The 21186-nt window shown below is 54.4% G+C and overlaps 1 protein-coding gene and 2 long non-coding RNA genes across 8 annotated transcripts; 1 reads left to right on the forward strand and 2 right to left on the reverse strand.

Annotated features, from left to right (window-relative positions):
• Positions 1-2061: 2061 nt before the first annotated feature.
• LOC119702722 lies at positions 2062-13220 on the reverse strand. 2 transcript variants are annotated; one of them, XR_005257429.1, is made up of 2 exons: positions 13159-13220; positions 2062-6724 (listed from the first exon to the last, which is right to left on the reverse strand). It is a non-coding gene; the product is annotated as an uncharacterized LOC119702722 (long non-coding RNA). The 2 variants fall into 2 exon arrangements; XR_005257428.1 differs by lacking the exon at positions 13159-13220 and adding an exon at positions 10418-11530.
• On the forward strand, positions 11570-20439 carry EMX2 (empty spiracles homeobox 2). 4 transcript variants are annotated; one of them, XM_038141251.1, is made up of 4 exons: positions 11570-12994; positions 13725-14205; positions 16326-16510; positions 18993-19834. In XM_038141251.1, the coding sequence occupies exons 2-4, from the start codon at positions 13815-13817 to the stop codon at positions 19158-19160; spliced, it is 744 nt and encodes a 247-aa protein (XP_037997179.1). In that variant the 5' UTR covers positions 11570-12994; positions 13725-13814; the 3' UTR covers positions 19161-19834. The 4 variants fall into 4 exon arrangements, 3 of the variants coding, with proteins under 3 accessions (XP_037997179.1, XP_037997181.1, XP_037997178.1); XR_005257425.1 differs by lacking the exon at positions 11570-12994 and adding an exon at positions 20090-20439 and having other exon boundaries at positions 13518-14205; positions 18993-19418; XM_038141250.1 differs by lacking the exon at positions 11570-12994 and having other exon boundaries at positions 13518-14205.
• On the reverse strand, positions 16517-18984 carry LOC119702721. 2 transcript variants are annotated; one of them, XR_005257427.1, is made up of 3 exons: positions 18357-18984; positions 17968-18262; positions 16517-17527 (listed from the first exon to the last, which is right to left on the reverse strand). It is a non-coding gene; the product is annotated as an uncharacterized LOC119702721 (long non-coding RNA). The 2 variants fall into 2 exon arrangements; XR_005257426.1 differs by having other exon boundaries at positions 16517-16984; positions 17141-17527; positions 17968-18984.
• Positions 20440-21186: the final 747 nt, after the last annotated feature.

Raw genomic sequence — 21186 nt, forward strand, 5'->3', positions numbered from 1 at the left:
AGAGAAGGAATGTTCAAGTACATTATATTTTGAAGTATGTGGTTTTCAAACTGACACGAACGAGTTTTTAACTAGAAGTGTAACCTAATATGGGTCAAGGTTTCCAAACTGAGGTGTGTATCGTGCCAGATACATTCAAAAAGAAAAAAAAAAAAAAAACACCAAAAAACTGGGGCAGTCCAGCTCTGACCCTCACTGTGAGACAACCTCCTGTGAACATCTGGCAGCTCCTTGCAGGAACCAGGAGGTCCCAAATCTCAGCCTCCCTTCAAAAATCAGGCTTGCCAAGCACTGTGTGGGCTGCTAGTCAGCGTGAGGTGACTGTGCCTGCAATTGCAGCCTGAACACATAGTGGAGGGAAGAAGACTTTCAAACTGATTCTTACACATCACTGGAAGCTGCCACTTAGGTTTTGTGATTCACAAATTTGCTCTCTTGTTATAAACAAACATTTCTTTTCATGATAGTGTCACGAGGACCGAGCTTGAGAGCCTCCCTGTTTTTTTTCCTTTATTCTTGGCATATCAGTACAGTTGAAAGACACACTCTCTTGCCTCCTTAGACTTCTTGCCAAGCCACAACCACAAACCATCCTTACAACCCCAAAGCGCTTTTGGCAGTTGTGACACAGAACGTATGGCTCATGTGGTAAAATGTGCTGGCAAGTTCCCTGCAGGCCCCATCCAGCCATCACTTATGTGCAGAATTTGATGCCAGATAGCAGCTGTTGTGTTGAGGCTGCTCAGTATCACACTAATCAGTCCTGTCTCATCCTTTCTTTCCCCTTTCCTGTCTCCACCTGCTGTTTTCTTTTCCTTTTTATTTTTTTACTTCCCTTTTTCGGGTCTTAGATTAAGCCTGGAAGTGCTCTGGGGCAGGGACCATCACTGTGTTCTGTGTTTCTGTCTCTTGCCACGGAGTCTGCTTGCCTGGCACAAGTAATGCAAACAGCAATGCCAAATAATACAGCTGGCACCTGGCAGGTTACATGGTGAGTGACCTGAAAACAGACTGCTGTGGGTAAAAAACACAGCTCCAGGGGAGCTTTTGATGAACTTTTTGAAGGCAACATAGCACTGCTTTACCTATCTGAAAGCATTTGCACAGCAGAGGCCTGACCAGTCATTTATCCTGTCCTCGCTGCCTGTGTGTGCTCTCTGTGTTTGTTTGGTAGTTGCTATTGCTCCTGGTCGGAATTGCAGGACATGTTTATGGCTCAGGAAAGTTGCCCAACAGAAAGCCTAAAGGAAACAGTTTGCTGGGAAATAATGACATTCTGTATCATCTCCAAAAGGTGTCTGACAGCAAGAGCAGTGCCTGGAACTGAACGGGAGCTCATCCTTGGTTTAGGCACTGTCTCCAGTCAGACACAGCTGGAGAGGAAGGATAGCTTGGAGTGGATGTGTCCCTGCAAGAACCTTATCTTTTCATTCATGTTAGTGAGCTTCCCTGGATACTGGCAGGTTTTGGTTACAGTGAAGGAGGAAGCTGCAGCTCCTCACGCCTTCTCCGAGACTCTCCAGCCTAAGGATAACAAATGAGGAATCAGTGTCTGGTGGAAAAGCTGGAAAAACCGAGATAACAATCTAAATACATCTGTGTATCATCTGATGTGACTGATTTCCTCTGAGGTGTCAGTTTCCTTTCTTCATTTTGACTGCAGATACAGGTTATAAAGCATGATGGTCAGAAAAAGGAGTTTAGTGGTAAGCTCCCTTCTCTGAGCTCCCATGGCCATTTTTTGATGACTTGGTAACTATTTAATTGTTATAAGCATGAAAGGAGATTTTCTATAGGATGTATTAACAAAGCATTTTCCACAGTGATGCAGAAGCTCAGAGAGTAAGAGTTGCAATGGAATTCCTAAACTGCACACAGGAAACACCTTCACTGTGGCTGCACATCCTGCTTCCACAGCTCCTCCTGTGATTTGCTTTTTGACCTTCTTGGTGGTTCTGCCTCTGTACTGGATCATGTACAGTGCTGTGTGACAATGCACGTGTTTCAGGCGGTAGGAAAAAAATAGGATGAGAAATACTGTTTGAGAGCTAAATACAATCATTACATCCAAATGTAATGTGGTTTAATCTTGCACTCTGCGTACCAAAAGACATTTTACCACTGGCTTTATCCACAGTAGAAAACAGTTCATAATCAGTACACTGGAGTTAGGGGTGTCCTTTTGTCCTCAGCTTCCCCATTTCTTACCTATTATTTACTGTATTGTTGATCATTTCTCTTTTTTTGGCTTTTTTTCAAGGCACAGACACTTATTTTGCCCTCTTGCTGAGGCTGCTGTGCCAAGGGTTGTCATTGTGCACAGAAGAGCGTGGCACAATAGATCCTTAGTCCATGACAGGGTGCACTAAATATTATTGCAAAGCAAATGAGTTATCCATAACCAAACCCTTCTCCAGGGAGGCTTTTAGATGCCAAAGCACCAGAGTTCCACCGAACTGTGCGTGACTGCAGTGCCCAGTGCAGAGATGATCCGTGAGAGCTGTTCTTCAGGTGTCCTGGATGCTCACACGCAGCTCCAACGCGGAGTGGATCCACAGCTCCAGTAATTCCCTCCTGTCTCCCTCCCTGTGCATTTCGGGGTGTTCACAGCCAGCAAGACCCAGCTCTGGACACGTCAACACAATTTCCTGCCTCGCAGGGGCTCTTCGGGTCTGCTCCGAGCGAGGCCAGCCGCGAGTGGGCACTGTCCGGCTGCGGCTCTGCCCGGCGGGGCGGGCACAGCCCCCGGCGGCCCGGTCAGAAGGGATTTGCCCCCGGAGCTGGGCAGAGCTCTCCACACCATCTCAACCACCGCTCTGGGGGCGAGCGAGGGTGGCCAGCTCCGCTCACGCTTTGCGAAGCACGTTTTTGTGCGACATGCCCCGCCCATGGCAGCGGCGATAATGGAATGATATTTGAAGATAAATGATGCTCATTTCTTTGTCGCTTTGAAATGCAGTTGTTTCTGGATTTGCTCCTCTCGAGCACACACCCTGCGTGATACGTTGGACGGCTCTGCCTTTATCCTGATTTCCTTCCAAGTGCTCATTCCTCTGCAATTCCAACCGTGCCACCTGAAGCTGAGGCTTCTTTTGGGGTCTGTCCATACAGGCTGTACCGCTCACCATAGCTGGACAGTCTCCCGTTTACCAAAACTAATATTTTAGCTAATTACTAGCATTTCTAGCAATTAAAGCTGCCACATAGTTCAGTCAAAGACATAATTGTGTTGTTTGCTGCTGTCTCCCATTAGGAATTTAGTTGCCTAAAACTTTCCGTGCTGTCCAGCAGAGTGGAATGGGCTGTTGACGGCTATGCCCTATTTTATTTTTTTTTTCAACTGCGCTGGGATGGAAATGGGTTTGGTAGAATGTTTTTCACACTGAATTGCAAATGATCCCATGCGGCTATTCTTTTCTTCTCGGCAAATATTTTCCATCTCTGGTCTCCAAACAGTTAAATGAAAGCCAGCCAGTAAAATGGAGATCTCTTTAATCCTGGGACAGGCAATTGCAAACACAATAGAGGACATCAACCTCTTTTTATTTCCCACTTCGGATCGGGAGGTGAAAAGTCAATATTCGTCTGTGAGATGCATCCAGCTAAACAGATGCTGAACCGCGTGTGCTCGTTTTAGTCCACTCCGCAAGTTTATGGAGACCAGAAATATTTACACACCGAAATAAATCCCTCACCCGCTCCAAACCACAAACTTGACTTCCAAGCCAGGCGGCCGCGGTGCGTGGTGCCTGCCCCGCTGTTTTAAAGCGTGTTTACCTAATGGCCGGACCCCCGGCCAGCTGCAGGAGAGCCCGGCTCGCCCTTCCCGCCGCTCTGCGGCTCTGCAGAGGCGGGCAGGGCCCGGGCCCGGGAGATGGTGAGGCCGGAGGGAGCTGAAATCGCTCCGTTTTGTAAAATGGCCTCTCCTGGTGGCGGGGGCCAAGCCTCCCGCGGGACGTGTTTGCAAAGGGCCGAGTGGCCGTGGTGCTTCTGGCCGCCGGACGGAGCCGGGGGTGCTGGGGAGCCGAGGGGGAGGCGCTGCGGGGGATAAGGGGTTAATCCGAGCCCCCCCCATCCTCCAGATGTGCCCAGATGTGCGGCCAGTCCCGCACCCCCGGCCCCGCAGCCGGGCTGGGCTCCCGCTCGGCCGCACACGACGCCCCGCAAGGGCTGCAGCGTCCTCGGTCACCCTGCCACCAGGGCCCGGTACGAAGTGCCCGGAGGGCCGGGAAATGCCCTGAGCCCCGGAGAGCTGGTGGGGACAGCTCCTAAGTCACCGCGGGGATCGCGGGTACGTTTAATCCCGAATTATTCATTCATTATCACTAGTTCTTGCCCTTTCGTTTCTTCGCTCTGTGGCTTTGCACGACCGTGCCGGAGCGTCCTGCTCCCTGCCGTGTCCCCAGCCCAGGTTTGTGACAGAGATTCCCCTCCCGAGGTCGGTGTGAAGCCCCGGTGTCCCCCGGCGGCCCCGCTGAGGGCGCGGGGGACAGTGGGGTACCCTTGAAGCGCCGTCTGCCGATGAAACATCGCCGGGCGCTGGTACAATGGGCTATTTTCCATCAGGCGTCCAAAGAATGGTTAGCTGATGGCTTGAAAATTCAATTGAATACCTTCACGGACCTGAGTATAAATATTATTTTTTTAAAAGAACAATACGTAATTAAAAACTAATATTTAACAACTTAAACGCCTATCCTCTAGGAAATAACAGCCTTTCTTCGCAAAACCTCCGAGATTGACTTCGCTTCCTCCTGTAAAATGAGGCCAGATTTAATTCTCCAAAGATCAGTGAGATCAAGTATTTCAGCGCTCAATTTACAGCTCCGGGGTATATGGGACCCTTTCCCAGCTATCTGGGTAGGCTAGGAAATCACTCGGGGAAGGAGGAGGGGGAGAGGAAGGAGAATTAATTCCCGAACACCGCAGTAACACCTGTAGTATTTCCTTGACTCAACGTCACGGCGGCGATCGCCGGGAGCGGGTTCCTCTGCCCACGGTCAAATTGCGAGCAGGAAACCAGAGCAACTCTTGCAAACAATCAAATAAACAAACAAATAAACAAACGAACACATCGTGTTTGCTCGTTTGGAAGGAACGGCCCTAAGTTGGGAAGATCGCTTTGCGGAGCAGCTCGGTCCCGTCGTGACACACGCGGGGAAGCAGGCGAGGAGCCATCTGCCACCTCCGCAAACATCCTCGACTGTGGATGCGCGGGATTGTTCGTTGGGCTGGAAGGAGCGAAACACAAATAAAACTGCTAGTTTCACTGAAACCTTAAAAAAATAAATTATAAAATACATTACACCGACTCCGAGGGTCCCCGCTGCCCGCGGAGGGTCGCGCACTGCTTCCCTGCAGCGCCTCGGCTCCTCTGCAGTGTCAAACCGCGGCCCGGCTGCAACCTCTCCCAAACCCTCCGCAAGCCTGTCCTCTTCCTTCCCCGCTCCCTTCTTCTGAATTACAGCGAAAGGGGAGACCAAGCCACCCCTGCTAACCTCCCGGGGAGCTGGGAAGCGGAGACCGGGCGGCCTTTCTCCCTGCCGCCGGCCCCCATCGCCACCACCCTGGCCCTGCCCTCCACCGTGCCTCCGCTGCCCGCTCTGCCTGCGCGGGAAGCTGCGGGAAGCTGCGGGAAGCTGCGGACAGCGCTCTCCTTGGCTTGGCTGCGCTGCGCTGGGGCGCGGGGAAGCTGCAGAGCAGATTTTCAGCAGCGAGGCTCTGCATCGGCGCTGCCTGCGCAGCAGACCCCTCGCAGCCGCACGCACTTCTTCCCACAGGGAGGTCCAGGCTCCTGCTCTGCCTCCACCATCCGCTGCCTTTAGCGATGGGGAGCGCTCCCTCCCCGGGACACCCGCGGCTCTCGGACGGAGCCTGCGGGCAGCAGCACGCCCGCCCCTCGCCGGTGAGACACCGGTTGCTTTTTCCGACCTGCGGTCAGAAAACCTCTTTCTTTACCATCACTTTTTTTCCCCCTTCCTTTTCATTTTCATTTTATTTATTCCCGCTGTAACAGTTTGTGGAAAGTGAAAACTGATTGGAGGTAGGTGATTTGTGGAGAGAACCGCCGTGTGCGCGCTCTCTTTGCCCATATGGAGAAGATTATCGCTGAAGTTCAGACTTGGTTGGATCGCGGCATCAAACAGCGCAGACCTGGCAGGAGTCGGGAGAGGGGGTCACTTTCGATTCCCGGCTGCTACTCCTGCAGCCTTCACGGCCGGAGAGGGGAGAGAGGAGCCGGTCCCGGGTCCCCGGCCCCGCTCCGTGCCGCAGCCCCGCTCCGTGCCCGGCCAGCAGCGGCTCGGGGCCAAGCCCTGCCCGGGCAGCGCTGCCGCCGGCCCGTTCGCTGCTCGCACTCCTCTCCTGGCAGCGGCTGTTCCTGCCCGGCCCTGACACCGACCGCTGTGTCTGGGCGCTGGCGGGGCGATCCGGCGCTGTGGAGGAGCGGGGCACGCCGAGCAGCACGGTCGGGGTCCGGCCGCAGCGCGGGGCTCGCCCGCGGAGCAGGGAGCGCGCAGGCGGGCGCCGGGCAGCGACTCTCCGCAGCGGCCTGACCTTGGCCGGTGTTCTTGCGGCGAGAAGAGCCGGACAAGCGATGAGAGACCGGCATCACCCCAGGGAAATGGCCAGCCAAGGGACGCGGGGAAAGGCAGCACCTCTGCCCAGGTATTCCCTCATCTGTGCACTGCACCGAGGAGAAGTTTTCTAAAACTTCGGAAAAAGACTTTTGTTTCCGTTTCAAGGAGGAAAGAAAGACAAAAAAAAAAAATCATTAGTCTGTAAAAGCACTCTTAGTTCGGAACTAATCTATGGAAAAAGTTGTTGGATGGAAGCAAGGTAACGGAGCGGCAACCCCATGGAATCACACACAGAGTTTAGGCAAAAGCTCCCATGTCCATGTTTGACACACATTATGCATGTAAAAAAAAAAAAAAAAAAAGCAACCCCGGGCTTCGGAGGCCTAGAACATCCAGAGAAACCGCTAATTTTGCTTTAGGAGTTCCGTTTTATTACACTCTGTATGACTTCCACAGCGCGCACATCCCTGTGAGCTTGAATATTTGGGAACGCATTAGCAAATGAAGGAATTTAGTGAAGTTACGCGTTTCAAAGACGGATACTCATATTCGTATTCCAGGATGCCCTTGCACGCGATTATGTACTTGAGGTGCTCGGAAAAATGCAAGTTTTAAAATGAAATACGTATTAATTAGTGTCCTCATTGACACTTCAATGTGCTAACATTTAGTCGCTAAATTTTAGAAGCTTGGAGAGTTATTTGGAAGTTGAGAGGTCTCTTTCACCGCGAACTCTTTGTGCCTCATGCAGGTCACCAGGGGAAAGATAACTCGGGTGGATGGAGGGGCTTGTGTGGGGATGCACAGAGAACCACTCTGAAAAATCCTCTGCTCTTTGCAAACTCAAATTTCCCCAAAGGATGGACAAGAGTGGACGCACGCACACACAAAATTAAAAAAAAAAAAAAAGAAACACCAAAAAAACCCCGACCCGATCATGGGGCAAAGAGAGGCGAGAGAGAAGAGATGACCCCCAGTAGAGCTAGCTTCGTTCCAGGCTCTCTCCAAGCCAGGTCAGGAGGCACTGGAAAATAGAGATGACCTTCTCTCCGTTGCCGAGAAAAACTCTTCGTGAAATGCAAAACAAATTTAGTCGGGTCCGCGGGATCGGGCTCTCTAGGAGCAAGTTAAAAGTGAAAAATTCACAAAATTGAATGTCTGAACGAGAAACTAAAATTATCTCAGTAGTACCAAAAAGTGCCGAATAGAACTCGCGGTAAATTACATACTGGTTTTCTGTTTCCCTTTAGAAACAAAACTTTTGCTTTTTTATTTAGTTTGCTTCTCCTCGCTTCTTCCCCATCCCCGTTCGGACAGCGGTGAGCCGGGTCTAGAGAAAGTTTAGGAAAGTTTGTAACTACAGCCCCCTCCTCGGGCGGGATCTCTCCCGCCGGGAAGTGTCCCTGCCTCCCCCCGGCCCATGCTGGGGCTGCGCCGCGGGACCTGCGGGGCCCCCGGGCAGGACGGAGCCCAAAAGAAGCACGGCACTGATGGGGAGCACTGTGATCTGAGGTGGGATGGGGAACCAGAAGAGCCGGGAATGCAAAGCAGCTCCGCTCCGCACCGCGCAGGGCAGCGAGAGCTGCGCACCCGCGGGGTCCCCCCGGGTCCCCCTCCCGGCCCGCTCAGGGCAGGGACTGTCCCGCCCAGGTGCAGAGCGGGGGTTTATGTGGTGGACACTGAGTTTCTGTTTTGGTACGCATTTTACTCCACTAAAACAAACAAGTACAGGGTGGAAAAGCATCTCCCGCACGTTCTTCCCACGCAACCTCCGCAGCATTGGAGGCTTGGACACCTTTTCGTTCCCATCCGAGGCGAGCTGTTTCCCACGGGGTGTCCTGAGTGCGGACACCTGCAGTCCCTGGCCGGCCTGCAACTCTGCCTCTGCTTTTAGTTATTTCTTTTCTATTTTTTTCTTCCCTTGTGAGTCTGACGAACTTTCATCAAGGAAGAGCCCCCGTGGCTGGCAGAATTTCAGGGCTTGCCCAGGTAGCCGGCGCCGGGCACAGCCCGTGTATCTGCCATGAATCCAGCACTCAACAGCTGGAAACTGGCTGTAACTCACCGGCGTGCGGCACCGCCGACGAGCCAGCGTTCCGAGCCCACAGGAGTCCCCACAGGACCTGTTCCCTCGGGACAGAGCCCGCAGGTCAACCGGACCGGCGGGCAGGAAAGACAGACACCTTTTCAAAGCCCTGTCGCTTGTACCGCATCACGCACGAGAAGTCTCAGTGGCTCAAGCCAAGATTTTGGTCCAAGTGCGAAAATAAGTTCAGGGGCCGGTTTGGATCCCGCTGCTCCGGCGGCTGCCCCGGAGGGACAGATCTCAGACGGGCTGGTCCCTCCGTGGGTAGCTCAAATCAAGCGCTCTGCCAACTCTCCGGGGAGAGTTTGGAGTGCGTGTGCGCGGCCGTGTGTGAATACACACGCGTGGCGCTTTCTCCGTGCCTGCTGCGCCACGCAAAACAAAACCAGAAATATTTTAACAAATAAAAAAAAAACCCTTAGCGCTTGATCACTTTTATTAATAGACAATTTAGGGGCCTTAATGCTCCTGGCGGCTTTCTGACGGGGTCGGGGAGCTGGGGAGCGGCGGGGCCCCCCCGGGATCCGCTGCCGGCGGAGCGGCCGCGGGCGGGCGGAGCTGCAAGGCGGCCGGCAGGGGGCGCTGCCACCCCGCGGATGCGCGCCCGCGGCCCCGCGCCCGCGCAGCGACCGGCACCGGCACCAGAACCGGCACCAGAACCGGCACCAGGACCGGGACGGGAGCTCCGAGGGAGCGGCAGGAGAGGCGGGCGGGCACGATCCCAGCGGCCCGGCCCGGCCCGGCCCGGCCGCACGCACTCTCGGAACCGCGCTGCTCACCGCGCCCGCCCGCAGCTGCGGGTATTTCCTCCCGCTTCCCCCGCACATGATGTTTGAAAGGTCTGGCACGGATGGGTGCGGGTTAGGGCTTCGAGTGTAAAGCCGGGAGTCCCTGTTAATGGCACGGTATTGGACCCGCGAGTCCGACACCCCCGCCACGAAAAGAACCACGCGGAACAGCGGCGGGGCCGGGCTGGGCAGCGCAAGTGACGCTGGTTCGGCAGCGAGGGGGGATGAGGCCCTGAATTAGCGTCGAAAAGAGGAAAACTGAAACAGCCCTGCCCGATCGCTGTTCCCGGGCCAGTGAGAGGAATCCGGGCAGCAAGGCCTTTTCCTGCTCCTGGTCCCGTCCCGGTTCTCTGAAGCAGAGACGGGATCCCAGCGGTTCCAGCGCTGGCCCGGCTGTGCGGGCCCGAAATAGACGGGTGAAGTTTTCAGGGCTGGTCTCCTCGATGGGGAGGGAAGTCCATGGGGAGCATCCCGTGTGTCCGTCCCACCCGGGAACCCAGGATGAGCGGGGAGCAAGGCCCTGACCACGCGTGCCTCCGGCTGCCAAGGGAATCCACCTGCTCGGCGGGGGCCGTGGTGCCCGGCCCGGGCTCTCCCGCAGCCCCGCAGCCCGGCCCAGGTCCTGCGAGCCCGGCTGGGCCCGGCCCGTCACTCCTGCCGAGCACTGCGCTTTGCGAAGGATTCGCAGGAGGCTTAGACATACTGAGTAGGGTTTAGGGCGTCCAGAAAATAATTAAATTAAGCATTTCACCCTCTCCTTTAACTCCATCAGCCCCACGCCAGACACGACCTGCTTAGGTCACCTCTCCTCCCTGCTGCGTGCATGAATCTCTGGGACGGGAGGGAAAAAGGGGAGACAGATCCCACCTGGAAAAGAAAGTTAGGGGGAGGCTGAAACTTCCCTCGCCACCACCGTCATACCCGCGAAAGCTCAGCCTGGTTTAGCCCATGAATAACCGTCTTACCCCGAGGTCCCCTCATCTGAGACCTTCCTCGCAATTTCTTCTTGGCTCGTCTTTTAAAAGATGAGTTTTAGTTTGGAAATCCGGAGCTAGTGCCTGCGAGGCCAGCCATGTAATTTGACTGCGAATGTAGCGCACCCCTCCCTCCGAGAGAGGCGGCTGCCTCTCGGTGCGCTCCGAGCAGATCGGGGATTGCTGGCAAGGCAGCCCCTGCCAGAGTCTCTCCGTGCAGACGCCAAGAGGACAGCGAGAGCAACCTGTCAAGACCCCTTGGGTAGGAAAAGTTCGAGAGAGGGACTTCGGGAGGTGTTCCCGAGGCAGGCCGGGCTGGGGCTCAGCGGCCGTGGCCGGGCCAGCAGAGGCCGGGGCTGCGCGGGAGGAATGGCCACGGCGACGGGTGAGAGAATGATACAAAAGTTTAGGGAGAAGAGGAAAATTCAGGGAAATCCCATCCCGAGTCCTTTTAGTTTTCGTTCTCACTGCTCCCGGCCTGTTTTATCTCTGACAAAACCCAGGGAAAGCTTGTGTTCTCCAGGCTCCGCTTGCGGTTCCTCTGCCTGGATGTGTCCCCGCGCACACGCACAGCATGCGCACAGATATGGGTACGTGTGTTCAGAGCACAGACAGCGAGCAGGGCTCGGACCTCCGGGGTGCTGCGGCCGACATCACTCGCTTTTCCCGAAAAAAAATCGGACTTGGATGTGGAGAGCTCCCCGCTGCAAGCGTAGCCTCCTCCGTTCAGCTCCAAAACAACGGGACCCCTCTTCGGAGAGGGATTTTAATCTAGAGGATAGTTCCCCGGCGGTAAAGAAGGTCGAGGGAAATTTATTGATCGTTTTAGAGGTTCTGCGTGTGTGAGGTTTCTTTTCAAACTGATATAATTCCTCCCTCCCCGAGTGCTAAATTACTCGATGCAGTTTTCAAAGGAGCCCCGTGATTATGTCAGGATGTCTGGAAAGAAAAAAAAAAAAGGCAAAAAAAAAAAAAAAGAGTTGAAGTTTTTCCAATTCAGATTCATTCTTCAGTCCCGGAGAAGTGTAAATACGCAGATGCAGAAGTGTTCTTCCTAGGAGAAGGAGAAGTTTCTCTCTCTCTCTGTCTCCTTTTTTTTTTTTTTTTTTTTTTTTTAATTTTTCTTTTTTTCTTCATTTTCAGTGCTCTGGAACCAAGACCCCAGTCGAAATCAGCACATGAAATATCCGTCCTATTTAGGGCACTTTCTCATCATCTTTGCTCGCGTCTACAACCCCAGATCTTTTCGAGAAGTGGCGTAATGAACCCCGCTTGAGGGGAAAAAAAGTTGCACGGAGAAGGGGTGAGGGAACTCAAAAAGTTAAGATACTAGCGATTCACGAGGGACGCGAGTGGGGCTGAAGGGAAATCCTTCTCTCCCTTGCTCGGCTCTCTCAGCTCAGCGGAGCCGGAGCCCTGCACTCTGATGTCTTCGGGCAGGAAAGGTTTTCCCAAACGTTTGAGACCTGGGAGAACGGCACCTCGCAGCAAAATGTGCCCAAAGCCTTTGAGTTCCGCCGTGCGAAGCTCCCTTTGCTCTGCGCTCGCACGCACGTGTGGCTGTGGATGTCTGTACGTGCAGCCGCCCCGCGCCTGGAGATCAGATTTACATTTCCTACAGAAAGTGAACTTCTCCCTCCACAAAGTGCACACAGCGCGGGGTACACAAAGGGAAACACGGCCTCTAACAAAGGCGCGAGAACAGCCGCATCTTTGCGTGCCCAACGCTGTTTTGTCACTTATATTATCCCCTCGATTTGGTATTGTGTTAAAAATATCGGCGAGCTGGGAACAGATGCTTTTAGCAGAGAGTGGGGAAGGAGAACAGAATTCACCTCGCCCTTTACTGGAAACAACCATTTAGACGGAGATTTGTTTTTTAGCATAATTTAATGCAGTGAAGTAACGGATTTTTAGTGTATAAACTGGAAAGAAAATAGAAAACAACGTCCGGGAAAGAAGGAAAGAAACGCTAGGCTGGTTTTAAGACTCCCCCCATCCACTTGGTTCAACAGAAACATTAATTTACATTAGCAATTCTGCATCTTTAAGATAAATTACACAGCGGCGTAATAGATTTAAAGTACGCCAGATTTTTTTATCATTAATTGTAAATGTGCAAAATACCTGCTGGTACTTCACTTTAGAAGAATGTAATTGGCAAAAATGGGAGGCTGATGAATAGATAATAGATCCTTAACTACCAATAAACAGTAAGCACCAGCCAAGAGTATTAGGATGTGATCATAATTATTCTGCAGCTCCAGCCAATGGGAGGAGGAGAACTCAGCCCTAAAATCATCTCCGGACCCAAAGGTAAACGCGAAAATACGGACAAGGCTGGAACCGGAGACTTGATCCCCTGTCCCGTCTGCGGAGCCCGGCGCGTCCCAGCTCTGCGCGATGCGGCTGCCCCGCGCTTTGTGCTCCGCGCCGCGCGGTGCGGGCAGCGCGGAGGAGCCACGGCGAAATAAATAAGTTCGGACCAGGAGGACGACCCGTTCTCTCAGCGGGACGAAATCTTTCCCAAGCGGGGCATCTCTCCCTGACGCCCCGGGGCCGATCAAGGTAACCTGGCCGGGCTGAGAGTACCCGAGAGGTGGCAGGGACAGGGGTGTCGCGCTGGCGGAGCAGCCCAACTCCCCGCTGCCCCCACCCGAGGAGATGCAGGGCCCCCCATCTCCTGTCCCGCTGAGCCCCCTCCCCCATCCCCCCGGCCCCCGTCCGCCTACCTTGGTCGCCGAGCGGCGGCAGGGGAGGGAGGGCAGCGCGGCCGCGGAGGGGCGCGGAGCCGAGCGGGGGCGGCGGCGGGGCGGGGGCGGCGGCGCGGCGCGCTCCCCCCGCGCTGGCGGGCGCGCTCCCGCCGCACTCCGATCCGCGGCTCCATCCCTCCCGATGGCGCTGCCCGGCGCTCGCCTCCCCTCTGACGCACTTTAAAGAGTCTCCCCCTTCAACCTCAAGGCGAGTAATAGCGACCAATCATCAAGCCATTTACCAGGCTTCAGAGGAAGCTGTTTATGTGATCCCAGCACTAATTAGGCTCATGAACTAACAAATCGTTTGCACAACTTGTGAAGGGGCCGATCACATCCATGGATTGTCTTTGGACTTAGGGGGGGAGGGGGGGGCGCGACCGCCTTTTCCTTGCAGGAGGGAAACTTCTCCCAGCAACTTTTTTTTTGTGTGTGAGTGTGTGCGTGGTGCGTGTGTGTGTCTCCCTTTTGGGTACCGCTGGCTGCCGCTGCCTCCTTTTCCTCCAGCCCCTGTCTATTTATGTGTGTATCTATCCCTCCTCAAGTCACTCCCTGCTGCAAACTTCCCCGGATCGTCTCCCGCGCACCAGAGAGAGACGGGCAGAGATTGGGTCGGGGACTCTCGTCGCGGCAGCATGTTTCAGCCCACACCCAAGCGGTGTTTCACCATCGAGTCGCTGGTGGCCAAAGACAGCCCCTTGCCCGCGTCTCGCTCCGAGGATCCTATCCGGCCGGCGGCGCTCAGCTATGCCAATTCCAGCCCGATGAACCCTTTTCTCAACGGCTTCCACTCCACTGGCAGGGGGGTCTACTCCAACCCGGACTTGGTCTTTGCAGAGGCCGTCTCCCACCCGCCGAACCCGGCCGTGCCGGTCCATCCCGTGCCCCCTCCTCACGCCCTGGCCGCCCACCCGCTGCCTGCTTCGCACTCCACGCACCCGCTCTTCGCCTCGCAGCAAAGGGACCCCTCCACCTTCTACCCGTGGCTAATACACCGCTACCGGTATCTGGGCCACAGGTTCCAAGGTACGTGCAACTTTTCTTCTTCCGACCCAGCCCCGCATCCCCCGGCGGCCCCGGGCCGGTCCCCGCCGTGCGGATGTTGGGGGACGGCGGCCGGGCGGGCGGCCCCTGCCCGGAGCGGAAGGCTCGGCTCGGCCGGGCCCGGGGTCTTTTGTCCCTGTCTCCCCCTCCGCCAAACTTGGGAGAGCTGTCAGAGCCGAGAGGCTTGGGCTTGGTTTTGTTTTGCTGCTTTCCCCGGTTTGTTTTGGTTTCCCGGGAAGAGGGGGGAGAGCGGGAAGGCAAGGCCGGCTGGGACTTCGTCAGCTTTCTGCCCCCATTAAAAGCAGACGAAAAGGCGGATATTTTTTTGTTCCGGTGTGTGAAGAGCTAGAGAGGAGCCCCCGAAGGAAGCGGCCGCGCAGAGCGGGGAATGGTGAGGCTGAGGTTCCCCCGGGAAGGCGGCGGTGCCCGCCGAGCTGCGGGGCCGAGCTGCGGGAAGCCCCCGCCGCCGCCCCGAGCCCGGCCGCTGCCCTTGTTAGAGGGGAAGAAACGAAGCGAACCCCAGAGAAAGGAGGAGGGAACTGTGTGTGTGGGGAATCAATCCCAGCACCGGAGCAGCGCGGGGAGATGGGGCTGCGGAGAAGAGCCGGGGAAGGGGCACGGAGGGCGATCCCGACCGTGCGGTCAGCCAGGGGCTCCAAATGCCGAGCGATTAATAACCAGCTGAAGGGAAATAACCGAATCCAATGGCGGACAATCAATAAAATCCCCCTTGCTTAACCCTTTGTAACCGGCAGCCTCATCTCCGAGGGGTGAGCCGATTTCTCCCGTGATGGGTCCGGCTTCTGCCACTCTCATTACAGGCAAACCAACAAACAAAACAAAATCAGCCTCCACTCGCAGGGATCCATATGCCTTTTTTTTTTTTCCCTTGTATTTTTATTTTTTAATTCGGAACGAAAACAAACCACCTGCACGTTGCATTTTCCCCGGCCTTCCACAGCCGGGCCGCTGCAGCCGGGTTGAAAAGGGAGCCACTCTCTCCGAAGCCTGGCGGTCTGAGACACAAAATGGATTATTACCCTTTCAGAATAAAATTACAGGTTTCGCTCACCAAATTATTTGTCGCAGGCACCAGGCGATTGGTAACGAGGGGTAGATGAAAGGCGGAAATGTCCTGGTGTTGAGCCACAGCCTGATTTCAAACACACCCTCCTCCTCCAACGATTTTGAAAGCACTTACAGGGAGAGCCCCTCGGTGCCGTTTCCACCTCGGAAGGAGCAGCCCGGAGAAGCGGCACAGGGGCACCCCGGAGGGAAATGCCCACCGAAAAGCCCCGGCTCACCTCCCCCCGCTCCCGCCCCCGCTCCAATGCAGGCCGGCGGGAATGGCATGGGATGGGGTGGAACGGGATAGGATAGGATGGGATGGGATGGGATAGGATGGGATGGCCGCTCTGTGGCCTCCTCGGAGTTTGATTCTTTATTTCCTCGCCGGTGCCCAGCGCGGCCGAGGCAGCGGGAGGGTCATGGGGCCGGGAAGGCGGAGGTGGGAGCCCCGCTGCGGGCAGCACACCGGGAGAACGAAGGGAAGCGGCGGGAGAAAGGCTCCGGACGAAGTTTTGGGCGAGGGAAGCCGAGACAGGCCGGGGGAGCAGGCGGGAGGCTCCCGGAGCCCGGTGGGCGGCCAGGGAGACTCGCGGGGCTCGGCCAGGGAGCCCCGAGAGCAGCTGGCCGCGAAGGGAAGGTGGAAATTACAAACAAATAGGGAAAGACGTGATGCTCCGGTGGTCGGGGGGCAGGGGGACATCCGTGAGGTGTAGCCGTAGACACCGCAGCCGTGCTCTGGCCAATTCCTTTTTTTTTTTTTTTTTTTCTTTATTTTCTGTAGTGCTCCCCAGGTTGTGTTTTAGCATTTTAATTTATACCAGTCCTCTCCTCCCCCTACTTATTTATCCTTTCTCTCCACGTATTTATCAAAGGAAAATTCAATACAAAAAAAAAGGAGTTGAAAAATTAAAAAGAAACTATAGTTGGATTTATCCTGAGGGTAATGCTGGGAGACAAAAATTCTTGCTCTAAAAAGTGCTGTCGAGTACGTTTGGGGAAGGTGTTTTACTAATCTGTTTTACCCTGTTTCCCAGGGAATGAAACCAGCCCGGAGAGCTTCCTATTGCACAATGCACTGGCCAGGAAACCCAAACGGATCCGTACAGCTTTCTCCCCATCCCAATTACTGAGACTGGAACATGCCTTTGAGAAGAACCATTATGTAGTAGGAGCGGAGAGAAAACAGCTGGCACACAGCCTCAGCCTCACGGAAACTCAGGTAAGGGGCGAGCAGGGGACGGGCAGCCGGGAAAGCGAAAGTACGGGCATCTCCTGTGGAAAACCCACCCGGCCGGGCCGAGATTCGGGCGGCGGGAAGGGCAAATTTTAGGGATGTGTAGGCCTCCCGAGCCTGTGCAGTGGAGAGAGGGATCTCCCCAGCCTGAGTGTCGCAGAATCTTTTTCCCGTTCTGAGTTTCACGGCCCGGGGTCGCGGTGCCTCGGCCGGGCGTGGGGAGCCGCAGCGCTCGGGGCTCGATTTGGGGAGCCCCGGGACCGGGGGGAGCTCCGGCCCGAGCGGGGAGGCAGCGAAGGGAGCTGCGGTCCGCGGGTCCGGTCGTTCTGGTGTGACCCTCAAGAAGGAGTTCGATGTTAGGGGAAAAGCCCCCAAAACAAACGCGGGGACAAGGAGGAGAACCTCCCCTTTAGACCCTACAGCAGAAACACGGTTCCTCGGATGAATTTTCGCTCGCTTCTGGCCGGCGGAGGGGATGTGACGAGCCGGTTCAGGAGGCCAGAAAGATGAAAAATAAAAGCAGAGAAATTACTCACAAGCAATCCCCCCCCCTTACCCCTTCCACCCCCCCTCCCCCCCGCGCCCCAGCCGCCTGGCTGCGGGCCAGAACCGCACCGGAGACTGTTCGGTCTCTCTGGCGGGACTCTCGGCGATGTTTCCGCCACGCTGGTGCCGGGCCGAGGTCCCGACAGGTACCGGGGCCGGGGGCCCGTGGGGCGGCGCGGAACGGGCCCGGGGCAGCGGCGGGGACGGGCGCAGGCTGCCCCCGACGGCCGCGGACCCGGGGCCGGCAGGGCGGCTGCGAGCGCGATTTTCACGCGGTTTTCTCCCCGCCGGAAGAAAGGCTGGAGTTTGGAGGATTGGTGGTGGTGGTTGTTGTTGCTGTCGTGGTTGTTGTTGTTGTTGTTGTTGTGTCGGGTTTTTGTTTTGTGCCCTTCCAGGAGACTCGTGGAGAGAGGGTTCCAGATGGGGATTGTCTCTGCTACAGTATGTGGCACTGTACTAAAAAAAAAAAAAAAAAAAAAAAAAAAAAAAAAGCCAAAATACCCAGCCGCAGCCTAGTTCAAAGTTCCCAGTAAACACAGCGTTCTCTGGGCGGATTAAGTTGTAACACTTTTTTTTTTTTTCTTAACTCCTTTTCGTGGGGGAAGCAATAAAGAGGTTGGAGCTTTTGTTTTAAAATGTCTCCCTAACAAAACAATAAAAAGGGATCGCCACTTTTATGAGGTTCCCCGAACAAGGGACCGGTCACAGGCTTATTTCTACTGGAAAGCTGTATTTAAGGTGGTCTTTGTGCTGCTTGATTCCGAAGCTGGTTGGGGTCTTTTGTCCGGATGTCAAACCCCCAGTCCCCTACAAATGAGCTCCCTTTTGGGAGATCAGCGTGCAGAAATGAACCGTCCTCCCCTTCAATTAGCAAACTAAAAGCAAATTAAACTCACCCCTTGTTCCCCGCTCAGCTTTTTAATGGGGGACTTTTGGAGAATATGAAAATGCAGCAGAGATGTGTGTCCGGCCAGTCAGGTCTCTGTTCTGAAGAGGCAGCGAAGCGGGTTAAACCAGCTTATTAAAATGCTCCAGTTCCCTTTCCCCCCCTTGCTGAGGCCTTTATCAGGCACTTTCAGACAGAACCAGAGTTTAAATTGCTTTAAAAAAAAAAAAAAAAAAAAAAAGTTTACCTTTGCACGCTACAAGGAGTGTGGCCAGCCCTGGAGATAGCTCCCAGATCAATACTATCTGTAATTAAAGCGCTGAAGTCAGCTGCCGGATGGTTCAGTCAGATTTACGCGGCGCTGAACAAAATCAGAGGGATATTTACGACGCCCCTTACCGCTTCCACCGCACTGCGACCGCTCCTGGACGGCGCGTCCCGGGGAGACGCTGCGGAGAGCGATGGACGTTTTTCTATTCGGGCCGTTTTCGTACATTTTTTATTCGCTTTTCCACGAGGAAATAAAAAAAAAAAAAAAATCCCATGCGTCATCCCCCCAGCCCTATCCTGGCGCCCCTTAGAGAGGACGAGGCCCTGCCTTTGCTCTGCTCTGCCGGGCAGGTGGGAGCCCCGACGGCTCTCCCGGGGCTGGAGGCCGGGGGACACCTCGCCCGGAGCCTGTGTGGCAGCGGGGCCGTCGAGGTGGCGGCCCACGGGTGAGCTGCACGCTGCGTGGGCTGCCTGGGCGCTGCTCGGGGCTGCGCGCCCGCGGGAGCTCCAGGAGCATCCCCCGGCGGTGCCGCCCGCTCCTGAGCGCTGCGAGCTCCGGAGGAGCCCCGGGGCGTGCGGCAGCCTGACCGTGCCTTTCTCGCAGAGGTTTGGGTGGCTGCGGCGCTGCTGTCCCCCCGCCAGGCTGGCCGGGTGACAGCAGAGGGGACAGAGCGCAGCGCGGGCCGGTGGCGCACGGGGAAGGAGGGCAGTGGAGCATCTCCCTGGTCCGGACAGGAATAACGCCCGGTGCCTTTCCTCCCGCAGGTAAAAGTATGGTTTCAGAACAGACGGACAAAGTTCAAGCGGCAAAAGTTGGAAGAGGAAGGTTCAGACTCACAACAGAAGAAAAAAGGGACTCATCACATTAACCGGTGGAGAATCGCCACCAAACAGGCCAGTCCAGAGGAAATCGACGTCACGTCGGACGATTAAAAACTGGCACTTTTGGACTTTTCAAAGCCAGCATCCCACCAACCGAAAGTGTTAAAGGCTCACCCCGGCACCCCCGCGGCGTGGCGGTGCGGGGAAGGACACGGAGATCTTCATCACAACACGATTCCCGCCCGGGAGGGAGCTGGGAGCGAGCGAGGGCCAGCCAGCGAGGGCTCCGAACTGTGGCACTGCCGGCACCGCTCTGGCAAAGGGGATCTGTCAATCAAAGCCAAAACACCGGGACGAGGTGATTGACAGGTATTCCGTTTATCGCAGTCCACTTTTAAAAGCATACCGTAAAAAAAAAAATTAAAAAATATATAGAAAAAAAAATCTTAAAAAGAAAAAAAAAAAAATAGAAGCAAAAAAAAAAAGCCCCCAACCAAACCAGAAAAATTAACACCTTACGGGACATTTTGCACTTCACGGTTTTTTCCGTCTTTGAAAGAGAAATTTCCATAAGCAGCCAAAACCCACACCTGTTTCAGAAACTTGAATTGCATGTGTAAAGCCGTCTGGGGAAAAAAAAAAAAAAAAAAAAAAAACCGGAAAAAATTATTCCGGTTCCTAAAGACAGAAATGAATTGTAATTTTTTTTCCCTTTAAGACAGGTTCTGTGTGCTTTTTAATTTTATTTTACGAGAAATGTGCAGTCTGTAAACATTTTATAATAACTTCTGGCGTCAAAGTGTTTGTGAAAGCTAAATGAAGTAGCAGTAACAAAGCATAGTGTTCCTTCCGGATGGACAAACACGGTGGGGAGGGGAGGGACGGGAGGGAAAGGCGGGGGGGGGGGGGGGGCGGGGGAGGTTGGGGTTGGTCATAACTTTTGCTGAAAAAAAAAAAAAATCAAATGGAATTATCTCCCCCCTCCCCCCAAGTGTATCCCCATTGCAAAACCGGATGATGATTACTTTTTTTTTCTTAAGATTTACAAAGCGCAAACCCAGCGACCAGTTTTGGCGGTGGGGACACCTTCTAGGCTGGGAGGATCCAGAGAAAAGGGACTTAAAATCGCGGATTGATTTTTTTTTTTTTCCTAATGACCATTTTCATTGGGTCAATTTTCAAGCACTGACCTTATAATATCCCGAGATCATAGAGCTACTAAAAAAAAAAAAAAAAAAAAAAAAGCGACAAATGTTTCCTTCATGTCTCCTATACCAGAATGTAAATATTTTTGTGTTTTGTGTTTAATTTGTTAGAATTCTAACACACTATATACTTCCAAGAAGTATGTCATTGTCAATATTTTGTCAATAAAGATTTATCAATACGCCCTAATTTTTTAAGCAATATCTTTTCCCCTTCAGCCCCAAATTTCTCGGAAACCGATGGTTTCCCCCCACACCGCCTCGTTTTTAGCTGCTGAACCCCCGCGGCCGCGCCGCGCATTCCTGCGGCCATGGGCGCATTTTCTTCATGGATTCGCTGGCTGCTAAATAGACCTCTAAAAATAAGCCGCAGAGGCGCACTTGCTGTATATAAATACCCCAAACCCCCCGAAACAGAACCAACCAACCAAACAAAAACCTCAAGGAGAAACCCAGCCCCTTCCCTGGCTGGAAGCGGAGTGCGGGCCGGTTCGTGATGCTGAAACTGGCCGCCAGCAGCCGCGCTCCGCCGAGAGGCGCTTTCCTCGGCAAAATATATGGTTTATTTCGCGAGAGAGGATTTTTTTTTTTTTTTAAACTTTGGTGTTTTCCCCCATCTTTTGCATCCCCCTGCCCGGGTCGGTGCGGTGAGCAGCAGGTCCTGCGAGCAGAGGCTGCGCCCCAGCTGCTGCTCTCCCTTCCCTGCCGCTCTCAGGGAGCGATCCTGGGCACGGAGTAAAACTCTGACATTAAAGAGGTGGGGGAAAGGGAAAAAAAAAAAAGAAAAGAAAAGAAAAGAAATGTTGCTCTGGGTCCTTGAGGAAACTAGCTGGTTTTCTGGGGGTACACAGTTGTTTTTTCATGCTTCATTTGCTCCTTAGCCTGATAGACTGCATTAATCAGTTTTATTTCCATTGATAGAGAAACCTCGT

This window comes from Motacilla alba, chromosome 6, assembly GCF_015832195.1.
Source record: "Motacilla alba alba isolate MOTALB_02 chromosome 6, Motacilla_alba_V1.0_pri, whole genome shotgun sequence".
In the NCBI taxonomy this organism is placed as follows: Eukaryota; Metazoa; Chordata; class Aves; order Passeriformes; family Motacillidae; genus Motacilla; species Motacilla alba.

Bases quoted from the DNA above. Each gene is read 5' to 3' on its own strand.
- EMX2 (XM_038141251.1), top strand. From the start codon at position 13,815: ATGTTTCAGCCCACACCCAAGCGGTGTTTCACCATCGAGTCGCTGGTG. The intron at 14,206-16,325 runs GTACGTGCAACT...CCTGTTTCCCAG, and splicing joins TCTGGGCCACAGGTTCCAAG to GGAATGAAACCAGCCCGGAG. The intron at 16,511-18,992 runs GTAAGGGGCGAG...TTCCTCCCGCAG, and splicing joins TCAGCCTCACGGAAACTCAG to GTAAAAGTATGGTTTCAGAA.